Here is a 24,771-nt window from a genome sequence, read left to right as displayed (position 1 = left end):
ATACCCAGATGCTTTCGGTCCTGTGCACACAGTCACAACTCTGCTGTGCGAGCACACTTATAGGTACACAGCTGCGTATGCAGACATGCAGATGCCTTCAGACACACCCCTTCCAAGAACACAGACCCACACCCCAATGTGGACACACACACACGGAGGGACAAACACTGCGATACTGGACACACTATAAACACATACTCAACAGACCTTCAGAGCCTTTCAAACAAACACAAGTACCCATGTGGCCTTAGGCATAAACATACCCTGACAGTTCCACAAGGGAACACGCACACACTCACATACACACCCATCATGGAATCACACTCACAGATTCGCATTCAGAGATATAGTCACATTCTCAGATGCTCAACACACTCTCAGGGACACAACTGCCCTCAGACTTGTAAGTTCCATACAAATCTCCACCCACAGGCATAAGCACCGCCCCAACACAGACCCCCCCACCTGCACATTCATTTCCTGAGACACATCCTCCCCACCCCACGGGCAGCTGCCACACCGCACAACCCCAGGAAGTGTCATTCACACTGCCTACTTTCTGAATGGTGCCCCTGGAGCTGTGCAGTGCAGTCTGCACGGCTGTGCACAGAAGGCTTGCACCCTCCCCTCCTGCCCTGCAAGTACACACACACACACAGTCACAAACACACGGAGATGCACTACAGGTATGGACCAACTCACAGCTGTAGACATACACACCCACACCCCTCCAGCACAGACCCGCACACCTCTGCATATTGCCTGTGCACGCCCACACACCATCCATAGTATACATCTGTACGCCACACCCAACCCTGTGCTGCAAATATGTAGCCAGCAAATCGAGAGCCACACAGACTCACAGATACACATCCGTAGACCATACAAGCACACAACCCCGCCCCAAGAACAATGATTGTCTATGGACAGATGTACAGTCAGACACACAGCTGCCTCTCCCCTGCACCAGGTTCCTAGGTCTTGGGAGAAGTTCAAATCCATAGGAGCTACAAGTCCCAGAGCTGTGCCCAGGGCTTGGTCCCGCCCAGGGCTTGCCTCACTACAGGCCCTAACTATGGATTAGCCCTGCCCACTGGCCCCACCCCATGTTAACCCCGCCCCAGGCCCCACCCCACAGGCCCTGCCCAGGGATTGGCTGCGCACCTTGTGAGACGCCATCTCACTGACAGAGCGGTAGGTCTGCATTGTCTCTAGCTGCTCCAGACACCAGTCCAGCTCCTCCAACGTCTCCCGGGCCAACTGCTGACACGTCTCCTCTGAAGAAGGGGCAGCAGGGGTGGTGAATGAGAGGATCCACAGGCGGACCCACAAAGGCCCCAGCCCATGGTGATGGTGGTCAACCAGGTGAGTGGGGTGCTGGGAAAGGGGATGAGTCAACAACCGTGGGTGAGGCATCCCCTCGGGACAGTAAGAGGGGCCCTTTTCCACTACCCCTGGACTTATTTACCTGACAGCGTGGCCTTGCACACCGGGGTTGGCCCACTCAGTGGGGATCGCCTGCAATGAAACAGGGCTCCAGTGCCACCCCTTCCAAGTCCCTGCCACCTCCTTTCCATGAATATTCCTTTTTCTGAGCGCTCAGTGCATCCTAGGCATGCTGCCATATACTCTGATTGCAGCCTCTCACAGAGCCCCACAATAACCCATTTTACAGACAAGGAAACTGAAGCTCAAGGAGGTGAACCAGCTTCCTGGAGACTACAGCTTCCTAGGCTGCTCAGCACTAGGGTCAGGTCTTGTGTCTCCAAAGTTCCTGCTTCCCTGACCATCCCTCCCCGACTCCCAGAGGGATAGGCAGCCCTCAGCCACGTCCCTGCACCACAATAAGAACTGTTCCTATTTAGTGGGCACTTACTCTGTGCCTGGCAATGTTCTAGCACTTTCAGCACATCATCCTCTGGACCCCTCACAGCAGCCATCTAATGGAGGAACTTTTAAATTCCCATTTTCATGGAGAAGGAGCAGAGGCACCACAGGATGCTGTCTGCCCAGGAGGCTGGTGTGAGGGCAGGAGTGGCCTCATCACCCTGATCCACACCCCTTGGTCTTTGTTTATTATAAAGTTTCTGTGTTGTGGACATTTGAATTGCAATGGTTTACTGGCCAAGCGGGAGCTGTTGCCTGAACAGAGAGACTCAGAGAGATCGAGTGCCTGCCTGAGGTCACACAGCAGAGCTGAGAGTGGAACCCGGGTATGCTCAGCCTGATGGTCATGGTCGCTGGGGCCCAGCCCAACTTACTTGTTGCTGGGAATGGGCACATTGGTCAGGAGGGAGAAGTTGCTGCGAACACTGCGCAGACTGGCCAGCACCTAGGACCGGGGTGGCAGTGAGAAGGGGGTAGCTGGGGCTGGATCCCTCCCCCAAGTGCGGGGGAGGTCTGGAGCCCCTTCCCTGCTTAGGAGAGGGGTCTCACCTGGGCAAATGGCGTCACGATGAGGTCCTCGGCATACCTATAATCAAGGACAGGGGTAGGTCAGGGGTCCTCACAGCGGGATGCCAAAGGACCTGAGTGGACTGGGGTTGGGGAGCCAGAGAAGCAACTTTCTAGGGTGGACACTGTGGGGGTGGGGCCCAGGAAGGCTGGTAGGCAGGGGCTCCATGCAGTGGGGGGAGGGCATTTACACCTCACAAGGGTGAACACGCTACAGGGGCTGGTCCTGAAGGAAATGGAGGCCGGGGAGAAGGGCTCTGGTGGGCGGTAGAGAGGTGAACACACAGGTGAGAGGAGTGGGTGGGGAGGGGCCTAGGGCAGGAAAGGGCCTGGGGGGCCCAGTGAGGTGGACAGCTTGATGGGTAAGGGCAGGGCTGGGGGATCCAATGAGGGGAGGGGGCTGAACAGGTCTGGGGGATGCTTATGCCTCAGTAGGTGGTCATGGTATAAGGGAGGCTGGCTTAGGAAAGGCTGGAGGAAGCTCAGCAGAGGTGGACACTGTGGGAGGAAGCTGTGGTAGAGAGGGGCTCAGTGGAGGGGGGCAGGGGCAGGGCTGCTCTCTCCTCGCTAGAGACACAGACTGAGGTGGGACCAGGCCCCAGCAGCCAATGGGTAGGCTGGGTGGGTGGGGATTACATGGATAAGTGTGGGGCCTGAAACTGAGGGAGGGGCTCAGTGTGGCTGTGTGGGGGGCAGAGGTGAGGGGCACTCACTGGCGGTCATGCTAAAAAGGGACTAAGCCCTTGACAGGGGGAAGGGGGCTGTCTACCCTTCTCTGGGGAGGACAGGTCTGGGGGCTTGGGCAGTGCCCCCCTCCTTGCTGGGAAGGGCAGCTTGTGATAGAGCCAGGCCTGGAAGAGCTGGCCAGTGGGACTGGGGAGTGCTCACGCCTCGCTGGTGACTGATGAGTTCCGGGACATGGTCTTGGGTGACATGTCATAGTCGCTGTCTGAGCGGTAGAGGAAGGACTCACGGCGCTGGCTGGTGGCCACCCCAGCGTGCAGCACAAGGCCCGGGCTCGCCTGCGAGTCCAGGGGGCTGCGGCCGGGCGATGGTGTGGGCCCATTCTCTGCCTCGAAGCTGCAGCGGCAGGTGGAGACGTGGTCAGGGGGACTGACAAGGCATTGAGGAGGTTAAGAGAAACAAGGGGGCTGAGGGAATTCCTGGCAGAGATGAGGGGCAAATAAAGGACACTAAAGAGAGAGGTACCCCACAAGAGCTGGGAGACAAGGAATTGCAGAAATCCAACAGTTACTGAGCCTTTGTGGGCCAGGCCCTGTTGTAGGTACTGGCGACAGTGCTGTGACCCAGGCAGAACGCGACTTGTCCTTCACAGAGATGACACGGGGAGGGCTGGATAAACAGGTTACCGCAGTAACAGTGCACACCCCCAAATCTGAGGGGTCTTCCTTGATGCTACACCTCAAATCAGCCTCACCGCCCAGATCTACTCAAAACTGGTACACTCCTCAGCCTCTCCTTGGCCACCATCCTCGATCACTTGCCTGGACCAATGCAGTCACCTCCGGTCTGGCCCTGGCTCCTTTTTTTTTTTTTTTTTAAAGAGGGGAAGGAAAAGAGAGAGAAACATTCATCAGCTGCCCCGCCCATGTCCCCCAATTAGGGGTTGAACCCATAACCTAGGTATGTGCCCCGACTGGGAATCAAACCTACAATGCTATGGTGAGCAGGATGACGCTCCAACCAAGCAACCCGGCCAGAGCCCTGGCTCCTGCCTTTGCCCCTCGGTCTGTTTCCCCCTCAGGAGGCAAAGGACCTGTAAACACTTGAGTCAGGTCACATCCCTTCTCTGCTCAGGACTTTCTATGGACCCCAGCTTACTCCATGAGGAAAAGCCAAAAAGTCCTTGCTGCGGCCCACAAGGCGCTGCTCCACGACCCCCCACTCTTCTCTTCACTCATTCTGCTCCAACCACAATGGCCTCCTCGCTATTCCCTGGACATTCCACACAGTTTCTGCCTCAGGGCCTTTGCACAGGCTGTTCACCCTGCCTAGATCTCCAGTGGCTCCCTTTTCACCTCCTTCAGGCCTCAGCTCAGATGCCTACTCTTCAGGAAGGCCACCCTTGACCAGCGCACCTAAAATCCCCACCCCTGCCTTGTTAGTTCGTATTCCCCTTTCTTAAAACAACTCTACTTCCTGCACATCATCTATATTTCACTTCTGCACTATTTGCTTTCCCTTATAGAATGAAGTACTGTGGATCAGGGATTTTTCTCTGCTTTTGTTTAGTGCTGTATCACTTGCACCAAGAACATGGCCTGGCACATAGTGGACACACAGCAAATATTTACTGAGTGAATCATAATATATGTAAATGAACACATGAACGCATGAAGCGAATTGTGCCTTGCAGAAATTAAACTGGGTGGGTGACTGCTACTGACTGGAGAGCTGATTCAGCTGCCATGGTGGAAGCAGGCCTGTCTGAGGAGGTGACATCTGAGCAGGGCCAGAAAGCTGGCAAGGAAGGCCGTGGGTCATGGGTCAGGATGTGGGAGAGAGCACGCCTGCGTGAGGGGACAGCAAGAGCAAAAGCCCTGGGGCAGTATTCGGGTTTTCTCTGAGGGTCAGCAGGAAAGCTGGTGTGGCTGGAATGGAGACACAGCCTAGGACAGAGACACAGCTACAGAGAAGGGAGACAGGGGGACCCCAGCCTGGGGCCACTGGCAAGGCCAAGACTTTAGGATGAGGCAGGGAGATGCTGGCTACGTACCACTTCCCAGCCATCTGACCAAGTTTCAGTTTCCTTATCCACACAAGGAACACAACCACCACCTGCCTCGGGCCATCCAGGTGAGCAGTATTAACTCAGGTAAAATGCTCAGAACCATGTGCCTGGCACAGAGCTCAGAAAATACTGGCAATTCTAAGTCCTCTAGCTCTGTACATGCCACTTGGGGAGTGGACTCAGCAAGGCAGCCGACATGGAGAACTGAGCGTGAGGATGGGAGTTGTGTGCCTGCAGCTTGCTCTGTGGCCTGGGGAAGGCCACTGCCCTCTGGCTGCTTTCACCACTGTTACAGGGAGGGGGTAAGACCAGTGAGCAGACTTCGGGCCACCCTCTGGGGGATCCGAGGGTGTAGGGGGAGGAAATGGAAACCCCCACACCTTTCCAGTCCTACCAATTTTGAGTCAGCATAAGATAGTATTTGAATAGTCCCCCTGCTAAGAAATGTCTGGCGTCTCCTATAACAGGCCAGTGATGACACCTGCCATATCTTGAGCTGTTTTTCCAGTCTACTTCTGGGGTGTGGGGAGGATGGAGGGACCTCACTGACTCTTACAGAGGAAAAGTAAAGTTCAGGGAGGGGAATGGTCATCGGTTCTGAGTCACACAGTAAGACCATGATGGGGTCAGAATTCGAAACAAGGTCTTGTGGCTCCTTAGACCAAAACGTTAACTGGTGCCCTGTGCCTCCTTGACCCCCATCAGAACGTGTTACTCCCATTAGGAAAAAAAAAAAAAAATGTTAAAAAGGGCCAGACAACCAACACCAAAAGCAGAGTGGAGCTAGGGCCCAGAGTAATCAGATATTCAAATTTTAGGAAAGAAACCTGAAATTTTAAAGTAAAAAATTCAAACTTCTTTAAAAAACGAACTCCAGGAAAAAATACAAAACAACAACAACAACAAAAACAACTTCAGCACATCACCCAATCCACTTTCAGAGGCTGCTTTTCTTTTCTTTTAAAGATTTTATTTATTTTTAGAGAGAGGAGAAGGGTGGGAGAAAGAGAGGGGGAGAAACATCAGTGTGTGGTTGTATCTCGTGCAACCCCACTGGGGACCTGTGGTCTGCAACCCAGGCATGTGCTGTGACTGGGGATCGAACTGGTGCTCAATCCATTGAGCCACACCAGCCAGGGCTCTTCAGGCATGCTTTTAAACACAGTGTAATGATAAAGGTTACCTCTGAGGAAGTTTGTGAATGGATAGAAAAAGATAAGTAAAGAAGGAAAAATGAACATTTGTTATGCTGGACTCTATATTTGAGATTCTTCATTAGTATTTCAACTTAAAAATAAATTACCAAACAAGTTCCATCATGAAAATAAGTGAGGACAGTTTAAGGGACCTCTTGGAACAACATCAACCATATGAACATTTACATCAAAAGGGCACCAGAGGGGCCCTGGCTGGTGTTGCTCAGTGAATTGAGCACAGGCCTGTGAAGCAAAGGGTCGCTGGTTCCATTCCCAGTCAGGGCACATGCCTGGGTTGCAGGCCAGGTCCCCAGTAGGGGACACATATGAGGCAACCACACACTGATGTTTCTCTCCCACTCTCTCTCCTTCCCTTCCCCTCTATCTAAAAATAAATAAATAAATAAAATAAAATGAAATAAAATAAAATAAAATAAAATAAAATAAAGGGTACCAGAGGGAGAAGAGGGAAAGCACAAAGGATTGAAAAGCTATTTGAAGAAATAATGACCGAAAACTTCCCTAACCTGGTGAAGGAAATAGATATACAAGTCTAGGAAGCTCAGAGGGTCCCATACAAGACAAATCTGAGGATGCCTATACCATGACATAGCATAATTAAAGTGCTAAAGGTTAAAGACAAAAGAGAATCTTAAAAACAGCAAGAGAAGAACAGTAAATTACCTACAAGGGAGCTCCCCTAAGACTGTCAGCTGATTTCTCAACAGAAACTTTGCAGGCAAGAAGGGACTGGCACAAAATATTCAAACTGGGACCTATGAACAAGAGTATGCTATCCATAAGGCTATCATTTAGAATTGAAGGAGAGCTAAAGAACTTCCTGGACAAGAAAAAGCTAAAGGAGCTCATCACTACCAAACCAGTATTATAAGAATGTAACAGGAACTTCTTTAAGAGGAAGAAGGGGGTAAAAAGAATGTACATATGAATAATAAAATGAAAACAACTATGTACCTATCAATAGGCACTTAAATGTAAATGGATTAACTGTTCCAATCAAAAGACACAATGACTGAATGGATAAAAAAACAAGACCCAGACTTCCACCAAGACGGAGGCGTAGGTGGAAACACTTTGCCTTCTCGCATAACCAAGTCTAAACACAACAAAGCTTTAACAATAATATATGCAGCCAAGCCACAGAAAATTGAACAATATGGGAGTCCAACAACAACAAAACACTCAGCTAAACAGGTAAGAGGGGCGGAGCCAGAAGTGGAGAGGGTCAGGCAAAAAAGATCCCTTGACCCAGGCAGCCAAGGGCGAATCCCAGGTGTGGGGTAGGGTGGACCCAGTGAAGGCACAAGGTGGCAGGCTGACTGCGGTCACACATTTGAGCACAGATAAACCAGCCAAGGAGCAAGCAGTGAGACAGACCGCACAGGCCCAAGCGATGGAAAGCAGTAGAGGGGACCACTATTGCTCCCCCTCTGACCCCACCCTCACATACAGCGTCACAAACCAGTGACCTGGGTGGCCCCATCCTGGTGAACAACTAAGGATCCTCTCCTCATATGTAACAGGTGCGAACAGATCAAAACATGGCTCAAGAACAACTCAGAGTCCCAGAGCCCATAAATCTAAGCAAACAAGAAATTGCCAGCCTATCAGAGGCACAGTTCAAAACACTGGTGATCAGGATGCTCACAGAACTGGTTGATTTTAGCCACAAATTAGAGGAACATATGAAGGCTAAACTAATTGAAATGAAGGGAAATGCAAAGGAAAGCAATAGTGATGGAAAGGAAACTGGGTCTCAAATCAAGGGAGCGGACCAGAAGGAAGAAAAAAGTGTCCAAACAGAAAAATATGAAGAAACAAGAATTTAAAAAAAGGAGGAGAGGCTAAGGAACCTCCAGAACATCTTTAAATGCTCCAACATCCGAATTATAGGGGTACCAGAAGAGGAAGAGGAACAGCTACCAGTGGAAAACTTGTTTGAACAAATAATAAAGGAGAACTTCCCCATTGTGGCAAAGGAAATAGGCTTCCAGGAAATCCAGGAAGCTCAGAGAGTCCCAAAGAAGTTGGACCCAAGAAGGAACACACCAAGGCACATCATCATTATATTAGCCAAGATGAAAATGAAGGAGAGAATCTTAGAAGCAGCAAGAGACAAGGGGACAGTCACCTACAAAGGAGTTCCCATCAGACTGTCGGCGGATTTCTCAAAAGAGACCTTACAGGCAAGAAGGGGCTGCCTTTAAAGAAGTATTCCAAGTCATGAAAACCAAAGACCTACAACCAAGATTGCTCTATCCAGCAAAGCTTTCATTTAGAATGGAAGGACAGATAAAGTGCTTCTCAGATAAGATCAGATTCAAGGAGTTCATCATCACCAGGCCATTATTATATGAAATGTTAAAGGGACTTATCTAAGAAAAAGAAGATAAAAAAGATGAACAGTGAAAGGGCAGCAAACTCACAGTTATTAACAACCACACCTAAAACAAAAGTGAACTAAGAGGACAGCTAGATCAGGAGCAAACCATAGAAATGAAGATCACATGAAGGGTTAGCAACAGGGGAGTGGGAGAAGAAGAAGGGGGGAGAAGGTACAGAAAATAAGTAGCATAGATGGTAGGTAGAAAATAGATAGGGGGGAGGGCATGAATAGTAGGGGAAATATAGAATCTAAAGAACTTGAGACACGTGGTCATCAACCAAGGGGGGGGAATGGTGGGGGAGGGGTGTGTAGGGTGGAAGGGAATGCAGGGGGGAATAGAACAACTGTAATGGCATAATCAATAAAATATATTTAAAAAAAAACAAGACCCATGCTGTCTACAAGAGACCCACTCGGGATCAAAGACACACACAGACTAAAAGCAAAGGGATGGAAAAAGATACTTCATGCAAATGGAAACAAAAAAGAAGCTGAGGTAGCAATACATGTACCAAAGTTGACTTTAAAATAAAGGTTATAATGAGACAAAGAAGGACATTCATAATGATAAAGGGATCAATTCAACAATGGGATATAACCTTTGTAAACAGTTACACACCCAATGTAGAAGCACCTAAATATATAAAGCAACTATTGACGAACTTAAAAGGAAGAGATCTAACATAGTAATTGTAGGGGACTTTAACACCCCATTGGTATCACTGGATAGATATCACTTTAGCACCCCATTGATATTACTGGGTAGATCATCCAGACAGAAAATTAACAAGGAAACAGTGGCCTTAAATGACCCATTAGACCAGATGGATTTAATTGATATTTTTAGAGTATTTCATCACAAAATAGCACAATATACATTCTTTTCAAGCACACATGGAACATTTTCCAGGATGGAACACATGTTAGGTCACAAAACAAGTCTCAATAAATTTAGGAAGATTGAAATCATATCAAGCATCTTCTCTAACCACAATGGTATGAAACTAGAAATTAATTATAAGAGCACTGAAAAACACACAAACACAGGGAGGCTACATAACATGCTATTAAGCAATAAAGAAGTTAACAAGGAAACAAATAAAAGAAAGAAACAAAGGAAAAGAGTTAACAGAGACGAAGGAAGAAAATGTTTTTAAGATTTTTAAAATTTATTCTTGGAGCAAGAGGAAGGGAGGGAGACAGAGAGGGAGAGAAACATCAATGTGTGGTTCTTCTCGTGCACCCCCAACTGGGGACCCGGCCTGCAGCTCAAGCATGTGCCTTGACTGGGAGTCGAACCTGCAACCCTTTGGCTCACAGGTGGCACTCAATCCACTGAGCAGCACCAGCCAGGGCAGATCAAGAAAGAAATTAAAAGATACCTTGAGACTGTCAGGGCACATGCCTGGGTTGTAGGCCAGGTCCCCAGTAGGGGGCCTGCAAGAGGAAAGAAACCATACATTGATGTTTCTTTCCTTCTTTCTCCTTCCCCTCCCTTCTCTCTGAAAATAAATAAAATAAAATAAAATAAACATGTTTGTAAACCTAGGCCTAAGATCTTCCTTAAAAAAAAAAAAAAAGATATCTTGAGACAAATGAAAATACAATGGACCCAAATCTATGGAACACAATAAAAGAAATCCCAAGAGGGAAAATCATAGTATTACAGGCCTACCTATAGAAACAAGAAAATTCAGAAATAAACAATCTAACCTTATACCTAAAGGAACTAGAAAAATAAGGACAAACAAAGCCCAAAGTGAGTAGAAAGAAGGAAATAATAAAGATCAGAGTGGAAATAAACAAAAGAGTCTAAAAAAAATACAAAATATCAGATCAAACCAAGAGCTGGTATTTTGAAAAGATACATAAAAATGATAAACCTTTAACCACACTCATCAAGAAAAAAAGGGCCTCCCAAAATAAAATAAAAAATAAAAGAAGTGACAATTGATGCCACAGAACACAAAAGATTACAAGAAAATACTATGAACAATCATATGCCAACAAATTGGACAATCTGGAAGAAATGGATAAATTGCTAGAAATACACAATCTTCCAAGACTGAGTCAAGAGGAAACGAAAGTCTAAGCAGATCAGTAACTACTAATGAAACTGAATCAGAAAAAAAAAAAAAAAAACCTCTCAACACACAAAAGTCCTGGACTCCTGGCTTCACAGGTAAATTTCACCCAACATTCAAACATTTTTCTCAAACTATTCCAAAAAAATTCTAGAGGAGAGAAGTCTCCCAGGCTCATTTTATGAGGACAGTATTACTCTAATTCTAAAACCAAAGACATTGATAGAGAGAGAACTATAGGCCATTATCCCTGATGAACATAGATGCAAAAATCCTCCAGAAAATATCTGCAAACCCAATTCAGCAATACATTACAAAGAGCATACACCATGATCGAGTGGGAGCTATTCCTGGGATGCAAGGTAGGTTCAATATACACAAACTGACATGATATACCACATAAACAAAATGAAGGATAAAAATCATATGATCTTTTCAATAGATGCAGTAAAAGTATTTTACAAAATCCAGCATCTATTTATGATGAAAACTCTCAGCAAAGTGGAAATGAAACTTATCTCAACATAATAAAGCCATATATGACAAGCTCACAGCTAATATTATACTCAGTGATGAAAAGCTAAAAGTGTTTTCCTTAAGATCAAGAACAAGATAGAGATGTCCATTATCATGACTTTTATTCAACATGGTATTAAAAGTCCTAGCCACAGCAATCAGACAAGAAAAAGAAATAAAAGGAAATTGAAAAGGAAGAAGTAAATCTGTTATTAGCAGATGACACAATACTATAGAGAACCCTAGAGATTCCACAGAACTATTAGAACTGATAAGTGAATTCAGTAAAATATCAGGATACAAAAACTAATATTAAAAATCAGGTCCATTTAAAAAAAGCATTTACTTAGAGAGAGGGGAAGGGAGGAAGAAAGAGAGAGGGAAATATTGACGTGAGAGAGAAATATCAATCGGTTGCCTCTTGCATGCTTCCAGTGGGGGACCTGGCCCACAACCCAGGCATGTGCCCTGACCAAGAATCAAACCGGCAACCTTTTGGTTTGTGGGATGATACCCAATCCACCAAGCCACACCAGGGCAATAAATAAAATCTTAAAAAAAAAAAACAGAAAAATCCTGGCTGGTGTAGCTCAATGGATTGAGCATGGGTTGTGAACCAAAGAGTTGCTGGTTCGATTCCCCATCAGGGCACATGCCTGGGTTGCAGGCCAGGTCCGCAGTGGGGCCATGTGAGAGGCAACCACACATTGATGTTTCTCTCTCTCTCTTTCTCCTTCCCTTCCTCTCTCTCTCTAAAAATAAATAAAATTAAAAAAAGAAATATAAGTATAGAATTACAGTGGAACTTTGGTTCTCAAAGTTAATTTGTTCTGGAAGGCTGTTCAAGAACCAAATTGTTCAAGATGATTCAAGACGGGAGACAGTCAAGAACCAAGGTTCGACTGCATCATGTGATCCAGCAGTTCTACTTCTAGGTATATATACACTTTAAAGAATTGAAAGCAAAGACTTGATTACTTGTACACAATGTCCATAGAAGCATTATTCACAATAGCCAGAAGGTGGAAATAACTCATGGTCCACCAGTGGGTGACTGGATAGAGTGGTGGATATACATACAAAGGAATATTATTCAGTCTTAAATACAAAGGAAATTCTGACACATGCTACAATATGGATGAACCTTGAAAACATGGTAAATGAAATAAACCAAATGAAAAAGGACACAGAGACCAATGGAATCCATTAGAGAACCCAGAAATAAACCCTCATATATACAGTCAAAATATTTTTGACATGTGTACCAGGACCATTCAATGGGAAAGATTCAATGGGAGTCTTTTCAACAAATGATGCAATCTGTTGTGGGCTGGTGCAATTCTACGCATATGAGATCCCTAGAGGAGTCGGATTCATAGAGACAGCAACCAGAATGGAGAGTGGCAGGGGAGGGGAAAGGGGAGTTAGTTTTTAATAGGGACAGTTTGGGGTTTTGAAGGTGAAAAAGTTCTGGGGTGGATGGTTGTGATGGCTTCACAACATTGTGAGTTGATAGGAATCGTACATTCGAAAATGATTAAAATGGAAATTTTATATTACTTATATATTACCACAGTAAAAACTTCATACAAATGTGTAATGAAAAGGGAGACTTTAATATGTTCATCTTTGAAAGACACTTAAAAAAACACATTCTTAAGATGGAATACCTAATCAAGAGCTTGAGCCTTTGAAGATAATGCCCTGCTATGTGCTGGGTGCCAGGTTAACCCTTTCAGGTGTAGAGTGATAACAACACACTTACTGAGCACCTGGCATGGCCTTATCGAGTGCTTTACGCACATGAGCCCAGTATGTCTCCCACCGACTCTGTCAGCTGGGTTCTGTTAACATCTTGGTTCACTGAGAAGACAGGCACAGAAGGGCAACAAGGGGTCGGTAGCCTCATGGGCTAAAAATCCTATCCTGTCTCCCAAGGTCCAGCCTGGATTTTGGGGTTCTTCTGAATGCCACTGTTTAGGGGAGTGGAGCTATCAGTGTAGAGAGGACCCCTCCCCTGCCCCAGGAACTGAAGTGCAGTTAAGGGAAGGCGAGACCCGAGTCCCAGAAGGCAAACAAGTAGCATCTGGAGCAGATACTGCAGCCCTAGGGGACTCAACTCGCTGTAAGCAGGAGCCCAGAGGCAGGGATGGGAAGAAGCTCCCTGGGGCCCCACTGTTTGTAGCTTCCAGGAGACACGTCCCCTAGGCTGCGGAAGAGGAGACGGGAGGAGATTTGGCCTGTTGAATTGCAGCCTAAAAGTGAGGGGGTCTCAGCTACTCCCCAGAATTGGACCCCAGGCTGTGAGAGTCACCTCTTCCTGGCCTGAAGCTCAGGATGGCCCAAAATCAGGCTAGAGGCTACACTAGAAATGTCCCAGTGGGACCCAAAGCCACAAACTAGAGTCAAGGACAGCCAAGAAGCCCTGATGTCACAGCCACATGTCCAGGCACTCCACAAGAGGGGACATGACCTGCACAAGACTCTCCCTGGAATAGGCCGACCACTTGGTAGCGTTCTCAGGTCAAGTTGCTATCTGCCACGACCCCTCTAGTCCTGTCTGCCTGGGCTTTTGAGCATCAAATTGGGCCTCTGGAGGACTGTGCAGCCCAGGGGCAGAACCAGGACTCAGAGAGTTCTGCTGCGGGGCCGCGGGGGAAATGAACAAGCTGGGGTGAGGGTTGGGGAGTGGCAGTGAGAGGAGACATGTCTCAGTTGGTAAAAAAAAACAATGAAAGTAGCCAGCTGCTCTGGAATGCCACACATTAGGCACTGTGCTATGCCTGGACACACACTCGTCCCCATTTTCCAGAAAGATAGACAGACGGAAACACAGAGAGGATTAATAACGAACGTAGCTAGTGGCAGAACAAGGGTGCAAACCGGGGGAGCCCCGCAAATCTGCACATTCAGTCACTGGGGTCTGTCTCCCCCCAGGCAGGCCTGGCGTCTCCCTGGGCTCTGCCTACTCTGACTGACTCCCTCGTAGGAGGTGCCAGGCAGCCTTCATGGAAAGGCCTGGTATTTGTTTTTTGAAGGTCACACAGAGGTTAAGGGCAGGTGTGTGGTGCCAGGTGACACGGTTGTCAGTGGGGTTAACTGTAGGAGGCTGTTCTGGGGCACCCATGTACATGTAGGTGGTCTGTATGGATTTCCACACCTGTGTGTTTGAGTGGGGTCTGGGTGTTCACAGAGCTGTGTGCATCTGTGTCTTTGAGTCCATGGAGTGTGTGCGAGTGTGCCTGTGGGCCGCACACGTGTGCTGAGACGGTCCCTGCTTCCTGAGTGGGTGTGAGGTGTGCTCCTGTGCGCGGCCATGTGCAGGTGGGAATCGGGCCTGGGCACGGGTTGCAGGGAGAGTGTGTTCCTGCAGGCAGTGCAGCCTAGATGGGCCGTAGGCGGCCAGGGCTTCTGTGAGCCACCAGGGCCATGGTCAACTGCGGGGTTCTCTGTGTCCCCACCAGCCAGGAGATCCTGACTGCTCTGTGTGTGGGTGCGTGTTTGTGTCATGTGTAGCTGTATAAATGAAGTGTGTGTATCCAGGTGTTTGAAGGGGCTGCTGGAGGGGACCAAGAATATTGCTAGAGTACCCCAATAATTCTGAGAGCCTAAAGGCCACTTCTCCACCCTACCGCTCTCCAGTATATTCTTTCTACCCCGTAGGAGTTCCAGCGGAAATCTCCCCACACCCATGCCAGCTTGGTGTTCAGCCTGGCAGCCCCAGCAAGGAGGAGGGAAGGGTAAGGCCTGAAGGACCTGGCTGGAGGCCTGTGGCCCGGGAGCGAAGCCCAGGTGACACTGGACACTCATAGTTGCTCCCAGGGTGAGTGCCAGAAGTCCAGGTTTAGGGGTACAAAGAGGGTGAAGGGATCCCATCTTGGGTAGGCAGTAAGGGGCAGGACCCGGCACCCATTTTCAGAGACACCACCTGCAGGAAGGAAGGCCTCAGAAGCACCCAGATGTTTAGGACCAGGGAAGGGGGGAGGCTCCAGGCAGATGCCGAAAACCACTTTAGAGACTCCCCACGGCAGATTGGGCACCCCCAGCCACTCAGCCAGAGCCCTTTGGTGGAAAAGGAGGGGACTGGTCCCGGGACACCCACCTGACAGATCTGCCTGGAGGGTGCCAACAGATGTCCTCATCGTTGAAGGAGAAGTGGACAGGGCCCGAGGAGGACAGTGCTAAGGCAGGGGGCCGGGGCCGGGGCCGGGGCCGGGGAGGGCCCGGCGGGCTGCACTGGAGCGCACAGGTGCCGAGCGCCCTCCGGGCGCACATGGGGACGGCTGCACGCACCGTGGTATTGCGCACACCGCTCTCCAGGTCTGAGGTGTCTGTGGTTGCCCGCAGCGGCACCGCCTCCACACCCGCCCTCCCGGGTGACTCCCCAGGCCATGGGCGTCCTCAAGTTCGCAGCAGCGCCAGGGCGGGCTCCGAGCCTGCCTCCTCCTGTGGGGCTGGGCAGAACTCTGCGCACACTTTCCACCAGCCTCCCTTCTCCCGGGAGGCGCGGGGTGGAGTGGGGTAGTTCCCGGGGCTTCGGTTTCCCAAGCTTCGGGCCCACCCCTACCCACTGCCTCCGGCTCTGGCTCCGCCTTCACCCCCTCCCAGTCCCCGCCGAGCTGTGTGCGCCCTCTGGAAGTATCTCAGCGCCTTGTGCCTCCAGGAGGGACAAGACTGCCGCACCGGGCGAAGTGCGGGGTCGGGTGACAAAAGCCCGGGGGAGGGACAACGGTGCCGGAGGTGGAGCTGGGAGAGGAGAGGTGGAACAGAGACCGGAGGAGCAGAAGAGGGGACAGAGACGTAGAGAGAAAACGTAGGGAGGAACTGATTGCTACCCCCACTCCCTGCCCGGGCCCACGCGGGGCTCCCAGAGGCCCCGACCCTCCTCCTCCTCTCTCTCTGCCCCTCTCTCTTCCGCCAGGTTCCCGTCCAGCCCCGGGAGCACCCTCTCGCAGTCTGCGTCTCCGGACTCTGGTGATAAACCAGTGAGTCCGGAGAGCAGGGGTGAAGAGGGTGAAGGGCCCAGCAGAAGGCCCCCTCCCGACTCCGGAGACCCCCAGCGCCAGCCTGTACCCAGGCTGCCGACCTCCGTTTCCAGAAGGAAGGGACACTGCCGCCCCTGCCGCCGACCCGGGCATGTCCGGGAAGGGAACTTCCATTTGCCTCGGTGCCAGGTGCACGCGGTGCCCAGCGGGCGAGCCTGAGGGCAAAGCAATCCCGAGTGCAGCGCTGGACCCATCTCACAGGCCGTAGACTGAGGCCAACAGAACTGAACACGTGCCCTCAGATCACCCTGGGTGGCAGACTGGCCTCACACCCTCAAAGCCGGACCGCAGACTGGGGTCTGTCCAGGAAATGGGAGGAGCGTAGCGTTTATTGAGCGCCTACTGCATGCTGTGTCAGATGTCTCCACGGCCACCCTGGCGGGCAGGGATGATTTTATCACCGTCTTGTGACTGGAGAGGAAAAGAAAGCTGGACAGAGCCAGCTACGAACTCCAGACATCGACGCACTCCAAGTGGCCAGGGGAGACTCGAACCCTCAGCCACCTGGGCACACTTACCCGGCCCACGCCTGGCGGCCGAAATCCTGGAAACTGCGGAGAAGCCGAAGGCGCCTGCGGGAAGTTGGGGACGGGCTGGCGAAGAAGACGGGCGAGGAGGGCGGCGAACGTGACCAGCGGGGCGCGCGCGGGGCCAGGGACTCCGGCAAGAACGCCTCGTCCTCCGCCACCGCCGCCGGGAAGGCCGCCAGCTGCAGCTCCGGGATGCAGCCCAGGCGGCGGGGCCGCGCCATAGCCGGGGGTGGGGGCGGAGGGGCGCGGCCCGGCCTTGGGGGGCGCTGGGGAGCAGCACCGCCCGCCCGCCCCACACCGCCCATGCAGGCGGGCCGCCCAGCCCTGGGGCCCGCGGGCTCCTCCCCGCCGGGCCGCCTCGGCCCTTCCGGCTTCTCGCTAGGGCCGCCCCTGGGGCGGGGCGGGACTGGGACGCCCGCAGGGCAGCAGCGGGGACACCCCGCAGACCCCAGAGCCCCTGCAGTCCCTCTGACGTCCTCGCATTGTCCGGAAGCGTCTCTACAAACACCTGGCACCCTCCCCCAAATCGGTGGGGCATTCTCACGACCCCTAGAGGTGTTGAGAAGCTTCACAGACCTCAGGGAGGTCCCCAAAGTTCTGCAGACATCCCCACAATCCCGGAGAGCGCCCTCACACAACCCAAGGACACTCCCCCAAATCCCGGGTTCTGAAAGGTCCCCACAGACCCCAGATGTCCCTTAGTGGTGTCCTCATTGTTACTGAGACATCTGCACAAACCTCAAGGGCACCCCAAAATTCCAGGATGCACCTACAAATCACAGGGGTGCTCTGAGAACCATAAGAAACCCCTGCATCTGGGTCCCAGGAGCACTGCTACGGCCCCACGGATGTCCCCCATGTCCCCTAGAGTACTTCCAGCACCCCTCAGTCATGCAGAGACCACTCAGAGTGCTGCTGGAATCTCCCACAGCCACAAACCACACACGCAGACATGGGCATGAGGACCCCCGAACCCTAGGGTCCTTCACAGATCCCCAGGTGTTCTCACATTCTCTCAGAGTTACCCTGGTCCCTGGTGGCTCCGCAAATGCAGAGATTCCCAACATAATCTCAGGGGCACCTTGAGACGCATCTCCCATAACATGGAGATGCCCCCCAAATCCTGGGGTGCCCCATAAATCCCAGGGGCACAACAACTCCTGACCTAGGAGTTCTACAACCCTAGGCTACTCCCAGAATCCAAGATGCACCCACAAATCCTTGATAACACCCTGGTGGAGTACCCACCTCAGCTTCTGAGACATGCCTTACAACTCAGACACCCCTGGGCAATCTGAGTGTGCTCACCTCCCCGAGACACTCCTTTGAATCTCTGAGGCACCTCTCATGAGAGGACCCCAAGACCCAATGTCCCCTCAGTGCTGACTCCCACGCAGGCGCAGTCTGCACCGGCATGAGGACTTCTTGGGCCCCGGACCACCACCCCTGTGGTTCCCCCCGCCCCCCCCCCCGTGGCTCTGCATGCACAACCACTGTGACTCTGGGGGGGGGGGCATACTGCCCCTCTTCACAGATGAGGAAACTGGGATTCAGAGAGGTGAACACCCTTGAACAAAGTCAGCTACCTGGTTATAATTCTGGAGCTTACTCCAACCTGTCTGTGCCTTTTAGGGGCTAGGAAAGGGGGAAAAGCTTGTTTTAAATAAGAAACATGGGCCAATCTCTGTGTAAGGGGACCACCTCTGTAAATACTTTTCTACCTGTTGGCTCCACTATCATGGGACCAGAGTTGGATGGCCCAGGCCCAAGTCTGGCCTCTGGTGCCTAGTCATTTGACCTTGGGACAGTCATTTCGTTTCACCAAACCTATTTTCCCACTTGTAAAATGGGTTTCATACTATACATCTCATGGATGGACACATAAATGGCTCAGAAAAGTGCCTGGACGTAGTGAGCACTCACCGAATGTGAGTTGTTATTTATAACTTATTTAACAAAACATTTGTGAAGAGCTTGTAATGTGCCAGCCCCTGTACTACTCAGAGGACACAGATGATGACAATGATGACAATTACAGCAGCAAACCTTCAGAGTGCTTCCTGAGACTTGGCACCTCGAGCTACGATCTCATTCAATCTTCACAAAATGCCTGCAAAGTGTTGTCCCCACTTTACAGGCTGGAAAAACTGAGACTTAGAGAGACACAACCTGCTCAAAGTCACACAGCCTGGGAGTGGCTGATCCAGGCTCTAGACCAGCGTTTGTCACCCTGTATTTCATTAGTACCTCCCTAAGGAGAAGCCTTTTTAGACATCCCTCCCCTCAATCCTCCTCCGTGAAATGTTAATACCACAAATACACTGTATATTTATGTACTATATGTATATGGGGCCTTGTACATAGTTTTTTCCTGCACAGCCACCCCAAGAACCAAACTTCGCACCCTCAGAGGTAACACCACTTTGTTGGGAATGCAGAGTTTCCTAACCCGGGCACTATTGACATTTGGCACCTGATAATCTTTTGTCCTGAGGGCAGTCCTGTGTGCTCTTAGCAGTAGCAGAATCCCTGGCCTCTTCCTACAAGATGACAGTAGCAGCCCCTCAGTCATGACAACTAAAATGTCTCCAGCCACTGCCACCTACCCCCTGGGGAACAGAGTTGCTCCGGGGTGACAACTTGTGCTCTAAACTGGTCAAGACTCATCACCAGCCACCAGGATCCCTTGGTTCAAGTACAAACAGAAATGAAAGCCACTCACGTTTTACCTGCCCTTAGATGTCCCTGAATTGTTTTGCTGTTCCTTCACATCAGACTTTGGGAATTAGGTTCCTTACAGGCCCATTTCAGAGATGGGTAGGTCAAGACTCAGAGAAGAGAAGTAACTTGGCCAGGGCCACCCAGCTCAAAAGAAGCAGACCTGGGTTATAAATCCAGTTGTCTGGCTCCATGGACTGGGAGCCAGTGGACTTTCTTTCCAGGCCAGTGAACTTTGTCTCTTCCTAGGAAGTTAGATGTAAATGCAGGCCTAAAGCCAACCTTGACCATGGCCCACAACGCCCTACATGAGCCACCCCATCACCTCCCACCCTCATTTCCCTTCACTCACCCCTTGCCCACTCTGCCCTGGCCACATTTGCCTCCCGAATTTTTCTCTTAACATGTCAGAGACACTCCCACCTCAGAATCTTTGCACTGGCTGTTCCCTCTGCTTATCACCCTCATCCTTCAGGCATCCACATACCACCCCCTCTCACTTCATTTAGGCCTCTGCTCAAATGTCATCTCCTCCGAGAGGGCTTCCCTGTCCCCAGGGTCCCTCTTTTCTTCATGTCCTGTGGGTCGCCATCTGGAATTATCATATCCCTTTACTTGCTATTTCTTCCTCAGCCCCTAGTCTGAGAACTGCTGGAGGCAGAGACTGATCTTCAGTCACAGCCTAAAGATCCTCAATCAACGTGGAATGAATAGCCCTGCTACAGATGAGAAAACTAAGACTCAGATGGTAAAGTCCTTTCCCAAGGTCACACTGCAAGTCAAGGGCAAAGGCTGGATTTGAGCTTTTACTCAGGAGTGAAAACAGTGGGCCCAGGTGCCCCCCAAACTGTCCCCACCCTGCCAGTCTGTGGCTCCCCCAGACCTGCAGTCAATCTGTTACTGGTGAAAGAAGGGGCACCTTGGCAGCCAGAGCCTGGGTTTGTGATGTGAGGGGCGCCCCCTTTCTGCTGAAGTCGTTTTGAGGAAGTGCAGTTCTCAAAACACCAGCTCCTTCTTGCCCAGCCCTGATGTCAGCCATCTCAGCCTTACCACAGCCCCAGGCGGGGAGATCTTATTCAGCCCTGTGTGCTGATGAAGAAACTGAGGCACAGGGAGGCCTGATCGCTGGCCCCGGTGCACACAAAGAGTAAATGGGCAGGGACACAATCTGAATTTCACCCACTGGTCTGGAGCCCAGGAGACCTGGTTTTTAACTCCAATTCTTCCCCTCTGGCTGTGTGACCTTGGGCAAGCCACTTCATCCCTGTTTCCTCGGCAGGAATGGAAAGCCAAAGATGTTGGGAGTTAAAACGCGGATTGGTGTTAGGAGGCCCTGACATGATCATGGGCAAGCCCGCGGAGGGCAAATGAGAATAATTCCGAGTCCTCAACTTTTCCGCCAAGTTCCTGTCTGCCAGGCGGCGGTCTCCAACGTGCTCGGCTGCGCGGGTGGAGGACGGGGATGGCGGCCTGGACCCAACCCCCCGGGGAAGGCGCAGACCTCACTCGTAGCCTGTGGTCGGTCGACCTGGCGCCCGCATTTCGAGGCGCTCAATAAGCATGAAATGCTACCTGGCGCCACGGTAGTGGCGCAGGCGGCGACTTTGCTCCGTTCTGGGACAAGTCCCGGAGGCAGATCCGGATTCGGAGCGCACACTTAGCCTGTGGCTCTTTCATCGTCCAGCAGGGGGCGCGCGGAGATACCCGCTCGCAGTACACGTCCAGGGACACGGAGCAAAGGGATTAGGGGAGGTGAAGATCCAAATCCGCAGAGAGACCGCCGGCCAGAGAGAGACCCCAGTCCCGCTGCTTCCACCCGCTCCTGGACCCAGGCAGCGACCCCCTCGGTGAGAGTTTGGGGGTCCAAAGTGGGGCAGTGGAGAATTTATACATTGGTTCCACCCCCAATTAAGGCAAGCCCTCCACCCCCCAACCTCACCACTAGAGTCCTCTTTCTCGAGCTCCATCTGCCTCTTGACAGATCGTGGCAGTGCCATGACTCAGCCCCGCAGGGCACCAGGAGCACAGGCTCATACATCCCCAGATCCGGAGGGGGGTTGGGTGTGGATGTCATCTTGAATGGGCGTCCAGACTCAAGTCTGGAGTGCTCTCTGGACCCTCTTTTTGGTGGTTGCATGAACTCCAACATGGGAAATCATGGAAGCCCCTGTGTGTGCACTGGTAGAATCCCCTTTCTGGAGAAGTGGGCTGGCAGAATGCCCATCCTAAAAAGCGAGGTTCCCATTGGAGGCCTCTCAGTTCTCCCTTCCTCCTTCTGCCTGGGAGTGCAGTGCGGTGAGGATGCTGGCACCAGTGCGCTCCCTCCAGCCACAGCCTCTGGAGGCTACACAGGCCACAGTGAAACAGAAACCTGAGCCCCTGAGGGATGTGGTTGAGGTTCTTGTTTTTGCTTCCCATCCTGGAGGAGCAGAGTCTCTGCAGGTCCCATCTCTGTTCCCGAATTCAGGTCCCTGAGTGACTAGGTTCTGACATTCACTGTGTTAAGTCCTTTACACACCCCCCAATCGACAGAACTCTCACACTGACCCCCATACGGCAATGCTGACAACAGCCCCGATTTACAATGAGGAAACTGAGGTTCAGAGAGGGCAAGACTTCATGCCAGGATACATAGGCATCAGACAGACCTGTCTTGGAATCTCAGATCGGCCATTTCCTGGTTATGTGAGACTGGGCAAGAAGAAGGGTCTTTGCCTCCCTGAGTCTGTTTCCCCATCTATCCAATAGGAATACTTCACAAGGCACTGGGGTTGAGGACTTGTGAAAAATTCCCCCGCATGAAGCCCCAAAATGAGCCATTATGAGGCAAATACCACTAGAATAATGATGAATATTACCACCCAGCCACTGTCGCCCAAGAGTCAGTACCCCAGAGACGAGGCTCGGGTGAATCCTTGGAGCCTTAAAAGGGGTTAGGGTCCAGTTCCTACTGCACCCCACCCCCTCCCTGGTCTCTCAGGACAGTGACCTGGCATGTTGCCCTTGGTCTTGGCATTTCCTGTTGATTCTAGCTTTGTTTTCCTTCAGCTCCTCCCTAGTTCCCTTTGGGAACAGACAGGAACCCGCCCAAAAGTCAGAGCACTGACTCCCAGATGCAGGGCACACCGGCAGCTGAGGGAGCGTCACAGCATCTCACCCTGTTTCTCAAAAAGAACTGACCGTCCTGCTGACACAATCACACGGTCCTGGGAGTGCACACATCACAGTGCCACGGTCACTGCCTCCCAGGAGTGCACACTGTCACAACCACTGTCCTGGGAGCAGACGCACTCGCTCTGTCACAATCACAGTATCCCAACAACACACACAGTAACATAACCACAACATCCTGGGAGCACATACAGGCACACAGGCACAGTATTCCAGCAGCGCACACACAGTCACTGTCATAGCCACTGTCCCAGAAGCACAGTCGCAAAATCACCATCCTGGGAGCACACACAGCCCCACTGCCACAATCACTGTACCTGAAGCACACACAGTCCCCATGTTACAATCACAGGCCCTCAGAGGCCCAGCCGAGATAGCTACAGCTGGCCCTACCACACCAGTTGGAGGAAAGTCAGTGAGAGGATACAGCGATACAGGATACTGGCTCTGACTGTATCCTCTGAGGTCAGCGAGAGGATACAGTCAGAGCCAGCCCAACACACCCCTTCCTTAACACTGTCAACTGGGGAGGCAGGGACTCCACCCTGTGCTGGACTGTGCACCTCCTGGGACTGCTCCCTTCTCTGTGCAGCTACTGAACCCGACTCTCTCTTGCCCTGAGAGGTGGCTCCAGGAGCACAGAGCCCCCCAACACAGTGCTCCCCAAAGAGGCCCTCTCTGGATTTCTGACTCCAGCTGCAGCAGCAGAGTGAGTCCCCAAATGTCCCTTTATCCTATATAGTCTTCCGCCTCCCAGAAAGACCCTGAGAGACCTTCAGCCTGGAGGAAACATTTGTTCCAGCAGGTACCCCCCACAAAGAGTGCCCCCTAGGCCATCCCCAAACACTATTAATCTAGCTTTCAGTACAGTGCTTCCAGTAAAGTCCCTTAAAGTGTGACCCAGCCTAGCCACTGTCACCAATTAGGGATATAGACCCCTCAAACTGCAGCCCTCAACCCAAACCATAAATACCACACGCAGCATGGCGCACCCTAAGTCAGCCCCAGGATGGGCTTCAGTAGAAAGACTTCGGTATAGTGCACTACCAGGGGTGGGGTCCCAAATGCCCCCGCAGAAGAACTCCCCCACCCCCACCAGTCACACTGACCCCGCTCGCATCACAGCGCCCCCTGCCATCAGAGCGACGAGTTGCATCATTCCCGCGCGCCTATCCACTCCGCGTGCGTCCACCCCGGAGTCTTACCGCCTGCAGCTGCCTCCGCCCGCGCCGGCGCTGCCGGTGCCGTGGAAGGACGAGGGCCAGGACATGCGGGACGTGCGCAAGCCGGGCCGGTCGCCGGTGTCCACAGCGTCGGCGCGCTCTATGGGCCGGTGTGGTGGCCGTTCCGGCTCTGCACGCTCTGCGCTGTCGGAGTAGCCGCGCTGCTGGATACGGATAGGGGTTCGCGGCTGCCGCCACAGGTGCTGGGGAGGCGGCTTCAGGGTGGCCTGGCCCTCCCGGGGCCCGGACAGTGACAGAGACAGGCTCCTCTCCGAGGGGGCGGCCGGAGGCTCCATGTTGCCGGCCCCCACCTTCACCCCAAGGGGTCCCGGCCTCTCCACGCTGTACCCTATTCAGCTGCGCGAGAGCCGACAAACCCCGGGCCCCGCTGGTGCGCCTGGCCTCCGTGGGGCCATGGCGCCCCGGGGGCGCTACGGGCCCATCGCCCCCGGGCCGGGCGCCAAAGCTTCCAGCCGACGCTTGGCGCTCCACTCCGAGTCCGGCAGCGCTCTCAGCTCTTGGCGCCGGGTTCGGCGCCAGCCCCGGCTTCCCCGCCCCATCCCGCCTCTCCCCGCCCCCCGCCCGTCGCGGTTGTCAGCACCGCCCCCCTCCTCCTTGGTCCCGGCCTGTGGGGGGCATTCACCCAAGGAGCGGGACGCGGAGGAGGGGGCTTCT

The 24,771-nt window shown here is 52.0% G+C and overlaps 1 protein-coding gene across 3 annotated transcripts in view; it reads right to left on the bottom strand.

Moving 5' to 3' along the window:
• The window catches only part of PDE4A (phosphodiesterase 4A), a 36,986-nt gene extending 12,367 nt beyond the window's left edge, over window positions 1-24,619 (bottom strand). The window contains exons 1-6 of one of the 3 annotated variants that reach the window (XM_037153932.2): window positions 24,079-24,619; window positions 3,343-3,534; window positions 2,437-2,473; window positions 2,262-2,332; window positions 1,469-1,518; window positions 1,165-1,277 (exon numbers count right to left, since the gene is read on the bottom strand). In XM_037153932.2, coding sequence (XP_037009827.2) covers window positions 1,165-1,277; window positions 1,469-1,518; window positions 2,262-2,332; window positions 2,437-2,473; window positions 3,343-3,534; window positions 24,079-24,392 — 777 coding nt within the window. In that variant the 5' untranslated portion in view covers window positions 24,393-24,619. Of the gene's footprint in view, window positions 1-1,164; window positions 1,278-1,468; window positions 1,519-2,261; window positions 2,333-2,436; window positions 2,474-3,342; window positions 3,535-15,511; window positions 16,924-16,972; window positions 17,336-24,078 lie in introns of those variants that run through there. The other 2 variants (XM_037153931.2, XM_037153933.2) reach the window with 2 other exon arrangements.
• Window positions 24,620-24,771: the final 152 nt, after the last annotated feature.

This window comes from Artibeus jamaicensis, unplaced genomic scaffold (assembly GCF_021234435.1).
Source record: "Artibeus jamaicensis isolate MK-2021 breed Jamaican fruit bat unplaced genomic scaffold, CSHL_Jam_final scaffold_537, whole genome shotgun sequence".
Lineage (NCBI taxonomy): Eukaryota > Metazoa > Chordata > Mammalia > Chiroptera > Phyllostomidae > Artibeus > Artibeus jamaicensis.
This window is presented reverse-complemented; position numbering and strand designations above follow the sequence as displayed.